At 39.9% G+C, this 13937-nt stretch overlaps 3 protein-coding genes across 3 annotated transcripts; all 3 read left to right on the top strand.

Moving 5' to 3' along the window:
- Window positions 1-1211: 1211 nt before the first annotated feature.
- Window positions 1212-6659, top strand: LOC134840002 (serine/threonine-protein phosphatase 6 regulatory ankyrin repeat subunit B-like). Its single transcript, XM_063855629.1, has 3 exons — window positions 1212-4581; window positions 4714-6052; window positions 6281-6659. Exons 1-3 carry the CDS (start codon window positions 1212-1214, stop codon window positions 6657-6659), a joined length of 5088 nt encoding a protein of 1695 aa, XP_063711699.1.
- An 85-nt stretch (window positions 6660-6744) lies between these two features.
- Window positions 6745-8035, top strand: LOC134840001 (espin-like). Its single transcript, XM_063855628.1, has one exon. The coding sequence runs from the start codon at window positions 6761-6763 to the stop codon at window positions 8033-8035; it is 1275 nt and encodes a 424-aa protein (XP_063711698.1). The 5' UTR covers window positions 6745-6760.
- A 211-nt stretch (window positions 8036-8246) lies between these two features.
- On the top strand, window positions 8247-11465 carry LOC134839999 (serine/threonine-protein phosphatase 6 regulatory ankyrin repeat subunit B-like). Its single transcript, XM_063855627.1, has 5 exons — window positions 8247-9063; window positions 9196-9408; window positions 9979-10095; window positions 10324-10754; window positions 10956-11465. The coding sequence occupies exons 1-5, from the start codon at window positions 8247-8249 to the stop codon at window positions 11463-11465; spliced, it is 2088 nt and encodes a 695-aa protein (XP_063711697.1).
- The last annotated feature ends 2472 nt before the right edge of the window (window positions 11466-13937 follow it).

The raw sequence follows: 13937 nt of genomic DNA, 5'->3' as shown, positions 1-13937 counted from the left end.
TTATTGGTGGTCAAGAGAATGTCCCTGACGACCGCCGGTACGTGGGCGGATTCAAAACGCGTTATCTCACGGTACTATACAGAAGTTCCGCGCATATATCTGGACTATCGACATACATTCTGAATAAAAAGATATTAAAAGAACTCGGTGCTTCGTCTGCTGTTCTCTTCAAATGCTTCACATCGGGGAACAAAAAGTCGTTCCAGTTGAAACGAGTTTGGCCATCAAACCTAGACCCGCAACATGTCATGCATGAAATGGTTCGTTTTTTTTTTGTATTTTTTCCATTCATTTGTTGATCAAAATTTCGACAGTTTTAAATGGTCAATATGCATAATTCTTGTTTAATGTTACAGAACTCAAACTCAGTTGTATTCTCAGTGTATACAACACTCAGTCAAAATACGATACAACAAAAAGCGAAGCTAATTAATGTTAACATGGAAAGTGTGTCTAAAATAGAAGATTTGGAATTCACTGGGGCAGAATGGGATCACGTTTGCATTTTTATCGGGAATGGACATCACGATCTTCTTCTCTCAGTTGTTTACAGCATGATAACACGAGCTGTGAAAAGCGTCATCATATACACGGAAAATTCAACAGTGTGTAAAGTGATTGATGATTATCAAAGTCATGTCGGCGACAAACTTGTTCTGCAAATTCGCAGTGGCGATTTTCCCAAGATAACCGATATAAAGCAACATTTGATAGATGATACTAAGCTTGTATCCTCTCTTTTAGAAGTATTGTTCCTGAAAGGAGACTCCGAGAAACCACATGTATTTCATCTCATTAAATACATTATCCAACAACATACAGAACTTGCTTACAGTTCTAGCGAAGTTTGGCTGCCAGCGTTTTTCAAAACTCCCAATTGTGGAAGTTTTCTGAAACAATGCAAGGAGCTACCCACAATTGCTGAAGTCATAAAGCGAACGAATTTGTCGGATCTGGAAAATTTGCTATCGTTTTGTTGTCACAAACCAACATTATTGCATATCATAGTCGACATACTGGACAGTTCTCAACGACAAACGTTTCTGAGAGACAATTGTTACAACTTGTTTTCAAAATCGTGTTTCAACGAGTGCGAAGACACAGTTCAGTGTCTGCTGGAACAGAACGCTTCTCTAGTGGTATATAAAAATGGAATTAGAGAAACGACATTACACACAGCTGCACAAGTCGGAAATTTACGAATTGCCCGAATGATTCTGGAAGTCATTCCCGATGAAGAACGAAAATCCTTTATAGAGCAAGCAGACGATGATGGGTACTCACCATTTTTCTGTGCTGTTGATTCTGGTCATTTGAAGCTGCTGCAATATTTCCGCGATCAGCACAAATCGGAGGGGACCAGTCAGCGAGAACTGCACACTATCGTCAATAAAGATGGATGGACGCCTCTTGCGGCTGCTGTGTGGTATAATCAACTTGACGTTGTTAGATGGCTTGTCAGAATTGATCCGGAAGGTATGAAGACACGAAGCAAAGTCAAGAGAAGTGTGCTCCATTACGCTGCTCTGAACGGCAATATTGAAATAGCTTCTGTTTTCTTGGAATTGTTGGAACCATCGGACAAATGTGCATTAATTATATCACTAGACAAATATGGCGCTATATCTCTGCACAACTCGTGTTGCGATGGTCATCTTGAGTTCAGCCAATGGTTGATTGATGAATACGAGAAATGCAAATCAGAATCCGATCCTCCATTACCCACAATTCAAGATAAAGATGGATGGACGCCTCTTGCGTATGCTGTGGAGAATAATCAACTTGACGTTGTTAGATGGCTTGTCAGAATTGATCCGGAAGGTATGAAGACACGAAACAAAATCAAGAGAAGTGTGCTCCATCACGCTGCTCTGAACGGCAGTATTGTAATTGCTTCTGTTTTCTTGGAATTTTTGGAACCATCGGACAAATGTGCATTAATTATATCACCAGACAAAGATGGCGCTATATCTCTGCACAACTCGTGTTCGAATGGTCATCTTGAGTTCAGTCAATGGTTGATTGACGAATACGAGAAATGCAAATCAGAATCCGATCCTCCATTACCCACAATTCACGACAAAGATGAACACACGCCTCTTGCGGCTGCTGTGCAGATTAATCGACTTGACGTTGTTAGATGGCTTGCCAGCATTGATCCGCAAGGTATGAAGACACGAAACAAAGTCAAGAGAAGTGTGCTCCATCACGCTGCTCTAAACGGCAATATTGAAATAGCTTCTGTTTTCTTGGAATTGTTGGAACCATCGGACAAATGTGCATTATTTATATCACCAGACAAATATGGCGCTATATCTCTGCACGACTCGTGTTGGGATGGTCATCTTGAGTTCAGCCAATGGTTGATTGATGAATACGAGAAATGCAAATCAGAATCCGATCCTCCATTACCCACAATTCAAGATAAAGATGGATGGACGCCTCTTGCGTATGCTGTGCAGAATAATCAACTTGACGTTGTTAGATGGCTTGTCAGAATTGATCCGGAAGGTATGAAGACACGAAACAAAATCAAGAGAAGTGTGCTCCATCACGCTGCTCTAAACGGCAATATTGAAATAGCTTCTGTTTTCTTGGAATTGTTGGAACCATCGGACAAATGTGCATTATTTATATCACCAGACAAATATGGCGCTATATCTCTGCACGACTCGTGTTGGGATGGTCATCTTGAGTTCAGCCAATGGTTGATTGATGAATACGAGAAATGCAAATCAGAATCCGATCCTCCATTACCCACAATTCAAGATAAAGATGGATGGACGCCTCTTGCGTATGCTGTGCAGAATAATCAACTTGACGTTGTTAGATGGCTTGTCAGAATTGATCCGGAAGGTATGAAGACACGAAACAAAATCAAGAGAAGTGTGCTCCATCACGCTGCTCTAAACGGCAATATTGAAATAGCTTCTGTTTTCTTGGAATTGTTGGAACCATCGGACAAATGTGCATTATTTATATCACCAGACAAATATGGCGCTATATCTCTGCACGACTCGTGTTGGGATGGTCATCTTGAGTTCAGCCAATGGTTGATTGATGAATACGAGAAATGCAAATCAGAATCCGATCCTCCATTACCCACAATTCAAGATAAAGATGGATGGACGCCTCTTGCGTATGCTGTGCAGAATAATCAACTTGACGTTGTTAGATGGCTTGCCAGCATTGATCCGCAAGGTATGAAGACACGAAACAAAGTCAAGAGAAGTGTGCTCCATCACACTGCTCTAAACGGCAATATTGAAATTGCTTCTGTTTTGTTGGAATTGTTGGAACCATCGGACAAATGTGCATTAATTATATCACCAGACAAAGATGGCGCTATATCTCTGCACAACTCGTGTTCGAAGGGTCATCTTGAGTTCAGCCAATGGTTGATTGACGAATACGAGAAATGCAAATCAGAATCCGATCCTCCATTAATCACAATTCACGATAAAGACGAAGACACGCCTCTTGCGGCTGCTGTATGGTATAATCAACTTGACGTTGTTAGATGGCTTGCCAGCATTGATCCGGAGGGTATGAAGACACGAAACAAAGCCAAGAGAAGTGTGCTCCATCACGCTGCTGTAGACGGCAATATTGAAATAGCTTCTGTTTTCTTGGAATTGTTGGAACCATCGGACAAATGTGCATTAATTATATCACCAGACAAATATGGCGCTATATCTCTGCACGACTCGTGTTCGAATGGTCATCTTGAGTTCAGCCAATGGTTGATTGACGAATACGAGAAATACAAAACAGAATCCGATCCTCCATTCATCACAATTCACGATAAATATGAAGACACGCCTCTTGCGTATGCTGTGCTGAATAATCAATTTGACGTTGTTAGATGGCTTGCCAGAATTGATCCAGAGGGTATGAAGACACGAAACAAAGCCAAGAGAAGTGTGCTCCATCACGCTGCTGTAGACGGCCATATTGAAATTGCTTCTGTTTTCTTGGAATTGTTGGAACCATCGGACAAATGTGCATTAATTATATCACCAGACAAATATGGCGCTATATCTCTGCACGACTCGTGTTCGAATGGTCATCTTGAGTTCAGCCAATGGTTGATTGACGAATACGAGAAATGCAAATCAGAATCCGATCCTCCATTACCCACAATTCACGACAAAAATGAACACACGCCTCTTGCAGTTGCTGTGCAGATTAATCACTTTGACGTTGTTAGATGGCTTGTCAGAATTGATCCGGAAGGTATGAAGACACGAGACATAGACAAGAGGAGTGTGCTCCATCACGCTGCTCTAAACGGCAATATTGAAATTGCTTCTGTTTTCTTGGAATTGTTGGAACCATCGGACAAATGTGGATTAATTATATCACCAGACAAATATGGCTCTATATCTCTGCTATACTCGTGTTTCAAGGGTCATCTTGAGTTCAGCCAATGGTTGATTGACGAATACGAGAAATGCAAATCAGAATCCGATCCTCCATTACCCACAATTCACGATAAAGATGAAGAAACGCCTCTTGCGGCTGCTGTAAAGAATAATCAAATTGACGTTGTTAGATGGCTCGCCAGCATTGATCCGCAAGGTTTGAAGACATAAAATAAAGGCAGGAGTGGTGTGCTTCATCACGCTGCTGCAAACGGCAATATTGAAATTGCTTCTGTTTTCTTGGAATTGTTGGAACTATCGGACAAATGTTCATTAATTATATCACCAGACAAAGATGGCGCTATATCTCTGCACTTCTCGTGTTCGAAAGGTCATCTTGAGTTCAGCCAATGGTTGATTGACGAATACGAGAAATGCAAATCAGAATCCGATCCTCCATTACCCACAATTCACGACAAAGATGAACACACGCCTCTTGCGGCTGCTGTGCAGATTAATCGACTTGACGTTGTTAGATGGCTTGCCAGCATTGATCCGCAAGGTATGAAGACACGAAACAAAGTCAAGAGAAGTGTGCTCCATCACGCTGCTCTGAACGGCAGTATTGTAATTGCTTCTGTTTTCTTGGAATTTTTGGAACCATCGGACAAATGTGCATTAATTATATCACCAGACAAAGATGGCGCTATATCTCTGCACAACTCGTGTTCGAATGGTCATCTTGAGTTCAGTCAATGGTTGATTGACGAATACGAGAAATGCAAATCAGAATCCGATCCTCCATTACCCACAATTCACGACAAAGATGAACACACGCCTCTTGCGGCTGCTGTGCAGATTAATCGACTTGACGTTGTTAGATGGCTTGCCAGCATTGATCCGCAAGGTATGAAGACACGAAACAAAGTCAAGAGAAGTGTGCTCCATCACGCTGCTCTAAACGGCAATATTGAAATAGCTTCTGTTTTCTTGGAATTGTTGGAACCATCGGACAAATGTGCATTAATTATATCACCAGACAAATATGGCGCTATATCTCTGCACGACTCGTGTTCGAATGGTCATCTTGAGTTCAGCCAATGGTTGATTGACGAATACGAGAAATGCAAATCAGAATCCGATCCTCCATTAATCACAATTCACGATAAATATGAAGACACGCCTCTTGCGGCTGCTGTGCAGATTAATCGACTTGACGTTGTTAGATGGCTTGCCAGCATTGATCCGCAAGGTATGAAGACACGAAACAAAGTCAAGAGAAGTGTGCTCCATCACGCTGCTCTAAACGGCAATATTGAAATAGCTTCTGTTTTCTTGGAATTGTTGGAACCATCGGACAAATGTGCATTAATTATATCACCAGACAAATATGGCGCTATATCTCTGCACGACTCGTGTTCGAATGGTCATCTTGAGTTCAGCCAATGGTTGATTGACGAATACGAGAAATGCAAATCAGAATCCGATCCTCCATTAATCACAATTCACGATAAATATGAAGACACGCCTCTTGCGGCTGCTGTGTGGTATAATCAACTTGACGTTGTTAGATGGCTTGTCAGAATTGATCCGGAAGGTATGAAGACACGAAACAAAGTCAAGAGAAGTGTGCTGCATTACGCTGCTCTAAACGGCAATATTGAAATTGCTTCTGTTTTCTTGGAATTGTTGGAACCATCGGACAAATGTGGATTAATTATATCACCAGACAAATATGGCTCTATATCTCTGCTATACTCGTGTTTTAAGGGTCATCTTGAGTTCAGCCAATGGTTGATTGACGAATACGAGAAATACAAATGAGAATCCGATCCTCCATTACCCACAATTCACGATAAAGATGAAGAAACGCCTCTTGCGGCTGCTGTGCAGAATAATCAACTTGACGTTGTTAGATGGCTTGCCAGCATTGATCCGCAAGGTTTGAAGACACAAAATAAAGGCAGGAGTGGTGTGCTTCATCACGCTGCTGCAAACGGCAATATTGAAATTGCTTCTGTTTTCTTGGAATTGTTGGAACCATCGGACAAATGTTCATTAATTATATCACCAGACAAAGATGGCGCTATATCTCTGCACTACTCGTGTTCGAAAGGTCATCTTGAGTTCAGCCAATGGTTGATCGACGAATACGAGAATTGCAAATCAGAGTCCGATCCTCCATTACCCACAATTCACGATAAAGATGAAGACACGCCTCTTGCGACTGCTGTGGCGAATAATCAACTTGACGTTGTTAGATGGCTTGTCAGAATTGATCCGGAAGGTATGTAGACACGAAACAAATTCAAGAGAAGTGTGCTCCATCACGCTGATGTAGACGGCAATATTGAAATTGCTTCTGTTTTCTTGGAATTGTTGGAACCATCGGACAAATGTGCATTAATTATACCACCAGACAAAAATGGCTTTATATCTCTGCACTACTCGTGTTCGAATGTAATCTTGAGTTCAGCCAATGGTTGATTGATGAATACGAGAAATGCAAATCAGATTCCGATCCTCCCTTACCCACAATTCACGATAAAGATGGATGGACGCCTCTTGCGGCTGCTGTAGCGTATAATCAACTTGACTTTGTTAGATGGCTTGTCAGAATTGATCCGGAAGGTATGAAGACACGAAACAAAGTCAAGAGAGGTGTGCTTCATCACGCTGCTCTAAACCGCAATATTGAAATTGCTTCTGTTTTCTTGGAATTGTTGGAACCATCGGACAAATGTGCATTAATTATATCACCAGACAAAGATGGCGCTATATCTCTGCACAACTCGTGTTCGAAGGGTCATCTTGAGTTCAGCCAATGGTTGATTGACGAATACGAGAAATGCAAATCAGAATCCGATCCTCCATTACCCACAATTCAAAATAAAGATGAATGCACGCCTCTTGCGGCTGCTGTAGCGTATAATCAACTTGACGTTGTTAGATGGCTTGTCAGAATTGATCCGGAAGGTTTGAAGACACAAAATAAAGTCAAGAGAAGTGTGCTCCATTACGCTGCTCTGAACGGCAGTATTGTAATTGCTTCTGTTTTCTTGGAATTTTTGGAACCATCGGACAAATGTGCATTAATTATATCACCAGACAAAGATGGCGCTATATCTCTGCACAACTCGTGTTCGAATGGTCATCTTGAGTTCAGCCAATGGTTGATTGACGAATACGAGAAATGCAAATCAGAATCCGATCCTCCGTTACCCACAATTCACGACAAAGATGAACACACGCCTCTTGCGGCTGCTGTGCAGATTAATCGATTTGATGTTGTTAGATGGCTTGCCAGCATTGATCCGCAAGGTATGAAGACAAGAAACAAAGTCAAGAGAAGTGTGCTCCATTACGCTGCTCTAAACGGCAATATTGAAATTGCTTCTGTTTTCTTGGAATTGTTGGAAACATCGGACAAATGTGCATTAATTATATCACCAGACAAAGATGGCGCTATATCTCTGCACAACTCGTGTTCGAAGGGTCATCTTGAGTTCAGCCAATGGTTGATTGACGAATACGAGAAATGTGAATCAGAATCCGATCCTCCATTACCCACAATTCAAAATAAAGATGAATGCACGCCTCTTGCGGCTGCTGTAGCGTATAACCAACTTGACGTTGTTAGATGGCTTGTCAGAATTGATCCGGTAGGTTGAAGACACGAAACAAAGCCAAGAGAAGTGTGCTTCATCACGCTGCTCTAAACGGCAATATTGAAATTGCTTCTGTTTTCTTGGAATTGTTGGAACCATCGGACAAATGTGCATTAATTATACCACCAGACAAAGATGGCGCTATATCTCTGCACAACTCGTGTTCGAATGGTCATCTTGAGTTCAGCCAATGGTTGATTGACGAATACGAGAAATGCAAATCAGAATCCGATCCTCCGTTAGCACAATTCACGTCAAAGATGAACACACGCCTCTTGCGGCTGCTGTGCAGATTAATCAACTTGAGGTTGTTAGATGGCTCGCCAGAATTGATCCAGAAGGTATGAAGACACGAAACAAAGTTAAGAGTAATGTGCTTCATCACGCTGCTGTAGACGGCAATATTGAAATTGCTTCTGTTTTCTTGGAATTGTTGGAACCATCGGACAAATCTGCAATAATTATATCACCAGACAAAGATGGCGCTATATCTCTGCACTACTCGTGTTCGAAGTGTCATCTTGAGTTCAGCCAATGGTTGATTGACCAATACGAGAAATGCAAATCAGAATCCGATCCTTCATTACCCACAATTCACGACAAAGATGAACACACGCCTCTTGCAGCTGCTGTGCAGATTAATCAACTTGACGTTGTTAGATGGCTCGCCAGAATTGATCCAGAAGGTATGAAGACACGAAACAAAGTCAAGAGTAATGTGCTTCATCACGGTGCTGTAGACGGCAATATTGAAATTGCTTCTGTTTTCTTGGAATTGTTGGAACTATCGGACAAATCTGCAATAATTATATCACCAGACAAAGATGGCGCTATATCTCTGCACTACTCGTGTTCGAAGTGTCATCTTGAGTTCAGCCAATGGTTGATTGACGAATACGAGAAATGCAAATCAGAATCCGATCCTCCATTGCCCACAATTCAAGATAAAGATGAACACACGCCTCTTGCGACTGCAGTGCAGAATAATCAACTTGACGTTGTTAGATGGCTTGCGAGAATTGATCCGGAAGGTATGAAGACACGAAACAAAGTCAAGAGTAGTGTGCTTCATCACGCTGCTGTAGACGGCAATATTTAAATTGCTTCTGTTTTCTTGGAATTGTTGGAACCATCGGACAAATGTGCATTAATTATATCACCAGACAAACATGGCGCTATATCTCTGCAATACTCGTGTTTGAAGGGTCATCTTGAGTTCAGCCAATGGTTGATTGACGAATACGAGAAATGCAAATCAGAATCCGATTCTCCATTACCCACAACTCAAGATGAAGATGAACACACGCCTCTTGCGGCTGCTGCGCAAAATAATCAAATTAACGTTGTTAGTTGGCTTGCCAGCATTGATCCGCAAGGTTTGAAGACACAAAATAAAGACAGGAGTGGTGTGCTTCATCACGCTGCTGCAAACGGCAATATTGAAATTGCTTCTGTTTTCTTGGAATTGTTGAAACCATCGGACAAATGTGCATTAATTATATCACCAGACAAAGATGGCGCTATATCTCTGCACTACTCGTGTTCGAAGGGTCATCTTGAGTTCAGCCAATGATTGATTGACGAATACGAGAAATGCATATCAGAATCCGATCCTCCATTACCCACAATTCAAGATAAAGATGGATGGACGCCTCTTGCGGCTGCTGTGGTAAATAATCAACTTGACGTTGTTAGATGGCTTGCAAATTGATCCGGAAGGTATGAAGACACGAAACAAAGTCAACAATAGTGTGCTTCATTATGCTGCTGTAGACGGAAATATTGAAATTACTTCTGTTTTCTGGAATTATTGGAACCATCGGACAACTGTGCATTAATTATATCACCAGACAAACATGGCGCTATATCTCTGCACTACTCGTGTTCGAAGGGTCATCTTGAGTTCAGCCAATGATTGATTGACGAATACGAGAAATGCAAATTAGAATCCGATCCTCCATTACCCACAATTCACGATGAAGATGAAGACACGCCTCTTGCGTATGCTGTGCTGAATAATCAATTTGACGTTGTTAGATGGCTTGCCAGAATTGATCCGGAGGGTATGAAGACACAAAACAAAGTCAAGAGAAGTGTGCTCCATCACGCTGCTCTAAACGGCAATATTGAAATAGCTTCTGTTTTCTTGGAATTGTTGGAACCATCGGACAAATGTGCATTAATTATATCACCAGACAAAGATGGCGCTATATCTCTGCACTACTCGTGTTCGAAGGGTCATCTTGAGTTCAGCCAATGATTGATTGACGAATACGAGAAATGCAAATTAGAATCCGATCCTCCATTACCCACAATTCACGATGAAGATGAAGACACGCCTCTTGCGTATGCTGTGCTGAATAATCAATTTGACGTTGTTAGATGGCTTGCCAGAATTGATCCGGAGGGTATGAAGACACGAAACAAAGTCAAGAGAAGTGTGCTCCATCACGCTGCTGTAGACGGCAATATTGAAATTGCTTCTGTTTTCTTGGAATTGTTGGAACCATCGGACAAATGTGCATTAATTATATCACCAGACAAAGATGGCGCTATATCTCTGAACTACTCGTGTTCGAAGGGTCATCTTGAGTTCAGCCAATGGTTGGTTGACGAATACGAGAAATGCAAATCAGAATCCGATCCTCCATTACCCACAATTCAAAATAAAGATGAATGCACGCCTCTTGCGGCTGCTGTGGTGAATAATCAACTTGACGTTGTTAGATGGCTTGCAAATTGATCCGGAAGGTATGAAGACACGAAACAAAGTCAACAATAGTGTGCTTCATTACGCTGCTGTAGACGGCAATATTGAAATTACTTCTGTTTTCTGGAATTATTGGAACCATCGGACAACTGTGCATTAATTATATCACCAGACAAACATGGCGCTATATCTCTGCAATACTCGTGTTTGAAGGGTCATCTTGAGTTCAGCCAATGGTTGATTGACGAATACGAGAAATGCAAATCAGAATCCGATCCTCCCTTACCCACAATTCAAGATAAAGATGAACACACGCCTCTTGCGGCTGCTGTGCAGAATAATCAACTTAACGTTGTTAGATGGCTTGCCAGAATTGATCCGGAAGGTATGAAGACACGAAACAAAGTCAAGAGTAGCGTGCTTTATCACGCTGCTGTAGACGGCAATATTGAAATTGCTTCTGTTTTATTGGAATTGCTGGAACCATCGGACAAATGTGCAATAATTATATCACCAGACAAAGATGGCGCTATATCTCTGCACTACTCGTGTTCAAAGGGTCATCTTGAGTTCAGTCAATGGTTGAATCACGAATACAAAAAATGCAGGTCAGCGTCTGATCCTCCATTACACCGTATTGAAAATAAAGATGGCAAAGTTGCTGCGATGAGTGGACATGGTGACATTGTTAATTGGTTAGTCTGCATTAATCAAGATAAATGAAAAGACGAAACAAAAACAAGGAAAGTGTACTTCATTACTCGTGTTTGAACGGTCATCTTGAGTTCAGCCCTTCTTTTTGCTGTGGTGAATGGACCTTGCAGGTGTATCATTTTTGCTTTTGTAAAAATTTAATCTTTTTGAATCAATAATAGAAATACCCTCCTTTCGAGAACCTTTTGTCAAGAATCAATCTCTATACTTTTATAACCCGATACATAGTCTTACATTCTTTTGTTATCTTACTCATTGAAATTCAATACTTTAGCTTGCATGTGGCATAAAATACACTGTGTAGAAATAGATGCTATTTACTCTATTGGTTTTTGTTCCAACTTTTGATACGAAAATAATTGAATATTTGTGCTCGAGTGGTTTTTTCTTCAGACAAACTTCGACATTTTAACTAGCCATTTTTAAACGGAATTTTTTTTATACCATTTAAAAAATATTGTTGCCCTGAGCTTGTGTTTGAAAATATATTTTGGGACAATTAACGCGCGATATATTTCGCGCTAATAACGCGTACGCGGAGATTTAATCCGTCCTAGAAATAGTTTTAAATTGGTAGAAAGAAGCCTATTTGCCATAACTGAATTGTTACAAGGAGCGAAATCTATTCTTTTGTACTCTATAGGGCGTGTGGGGGGATGATTTAAAAAAAAAATCTCAAATTTTCGAAAAAATTTTCCATTTTAATTTATTACATTTAATTTTTAAATTGTTATTACTGCTCAATAAGCTTTAAAATGCAGTCGGAACAATCAAGGCTTCGCCCTGATATGAGCAGTCTTGTTTTATTTTAAAATTTCGTGGTTGCTTAGTGTAAATGTAAAACACAAGCTTTGAGTGCAACTTGATATAAAAACTGAATTTATTTATAGAAAAAGTGCTTGCCATGAAACTCTTGTAATGGAAAAAAGGCTAGTTTTAGTGATTCTATCATTGAAACAAATGATGATCATGTTATTTTCAAACAATTTTTTTCTACCATAAAATAGTCTCGACTGGTATGTTAAGCTTTTTCCAAATATGAAAATCGTATCTGTCAAACCAGGTTGAATTAAGCAAATTGATTGAGAATCAAGTCATGGAAAAAAAATTCCGCCAAGCTTGGTTCATTCTATTTTTTGAATAGAAATTTTTTTTTTTTGCAATGTTTCAACATTTTGCATATCAACGATTTTCATTCACACGTAATAATAGACACGATCTGTTGTGCATCTTCACTGCCAATTAACAGACGTGTATTTTTTCAATTTTCAAAGTAAACCCAGTAGCAATTGACTTGATAGTGCCTGCAGCTCCCTCTCCGCCGACTGGGAGTCTCTCATTTTCTGGTTTACTTCCAATGGAGTCAGTGAGATTGGAGCAATATGAAAAAAAAACACAACAAATGAGTCCAACAAATTGGCGCAATAGTTTAACTTTTTGTGCGTTAGTTGCTACAATTTATTGACTTTTTGCTCGAGAAAATCAAGTCGGTTGTCTTTTTACAGTTTTCACGCATCTGCGACTTAGTGAAACACTTTTGTCAGTATAAACCGAAGTTTTTTTTTCAGTTTTTTGAAAAGTTTAAGCCAGGATATGGAATATTACTAGGATAGCTAGGTGTGAAAGATTAAGAAGTTTTTATGCTAGTTTGATTGTCGACTATAACAAATTTGCTAATTATGACCATAATAATTGCAGTTTCGTGTGTCTAAGGGTTTTGCACTGGATTTTGATGCAAAAACAACAAAGAATAACTGATTAAAAAGTCAAAATGGTTCTATTATAATGGACTAGAAAGATACTCTTGAATCGGACTTTTGATACATTACACTCGTGTTTTCCAAAATCTTTGAATCGATCAAAATTTGGTTTATGATCGAAGTTCAAAAGCGGACCAATTCAAAAGACTTAAATTCGAGTTTTTACTAAAATTCAATAGCAATTTAACCAAATGATATGGTTTAAAAATAGAGGGTGTAAAACAACTTTTGATTGCTTCATTGTTTATACTACGACAGTAAAGTTGAACTCAATTTTGTTCAGGAAAGAAAATATCGCTAAAGGTCAATCATAACTTTGAACAGGTTTTGGTTTTTGCCTGCAGCAAGTAATCTCTGCCAAATTTGTTATACACAATCTCTTTATTGTTCTGCCGCTTTAGTCGCTTTTTTTCTCGTTGGATAACAATCGCAATAAGGCAGTGAATTTTCTATTGGCATCAATTTGTCGAACCCAGCATCGAAAAGCTAATTCATTTGCTGCATCTTAGTATGTGATCAATTTTGTCAGCTGTTTTGAAGGGTTCGAAAGTACAAAAAATTTCTCCTTTCAAACAAACCCTCACATAAAATTGCGCTTTATATTCAAATCATAAGGATGAAAGAATCTTTATAAAAATTAACCAGTTTTTTGCGTTCATTGTATTACAGTATTTTTTAATGTTTTTTATTGTTTTTGAGCAACAAAGTTTATTCAACACTG

The sequence above is a fragment of the Symsagittifera roscoffensis genome, chromosome 2 (assembly GCF_963678635.1).
Source record: "Symsagittifera roscoffensis chromosome 2, txSymRosc1.1, whole genome shotgun sequence".
NCBI lineage: Eukaryota > Metazoa > Xenacoelomorpha > Acoela > Convolutidae > Symsagittifera > Symsagittifera roscoffensis.
This window is presented reverse-complemented; position numbering and strand designations above follow the sequence as displayed.

What these genes read in the sequence shown, in the direction of transcription:
- LOC134840001 (XM_063855628.1), top strand. Translation starts at nt 6,761, where the DNA reads ATGTGCATTAATTATACCACCAGACAAAAATGGCTTTATATCTCTGCA.
- LOC134840002 (XM_063855629.1), top strand. Translation starts at nt 1,212, where the DNA reads ATGATTCTGGAAGTCATTCCCGATGAAGAACGAAAATCCTTTATAGAG. An exon ending in CGCCAGCATTGATCCGCAAG is followed by an intron (nt 4,582 to 4,713) that starts GTTTGAAGACAT and finishes TTATATCACCAG; the next exon opens with ACAAAGATGGCGCTATATCT. An exon ending in GCTTCTGTTTTCTTGGAATT is followed by an intron (nt 6,053 to 6,280) that starts GTTGGAACCATC and finishes TGACGTTGTTAG; the next exon opens with ATGGCTTGCCAGCATTGATC.
- LOC134839999 (XM_063855627.1), top strand. Translation starts at nt 8,247, where the DNA reads ATGCAAATCAGAATCCGATCCTCCGTTAGCACAATTCACGTCAAAGAT. An exon ending in TGCCAGAATTGATCCGGAGG is followed by an intron (nt 10,096 to 10,323) that starts GTATGAAGACAC and finishes AATGCAAATTAG; the next exon opens with AATCCGATCCTCCATTACCC. An exon ending in TGAATAATCAACTTGACGTT is followed by an intron (nt 10,755 to 10,955) that starts GTTAGATGGCTT and finishes TCGTGTTTGAAG; the next exon opens with GGTCATCTTGAGTTCAGCCA.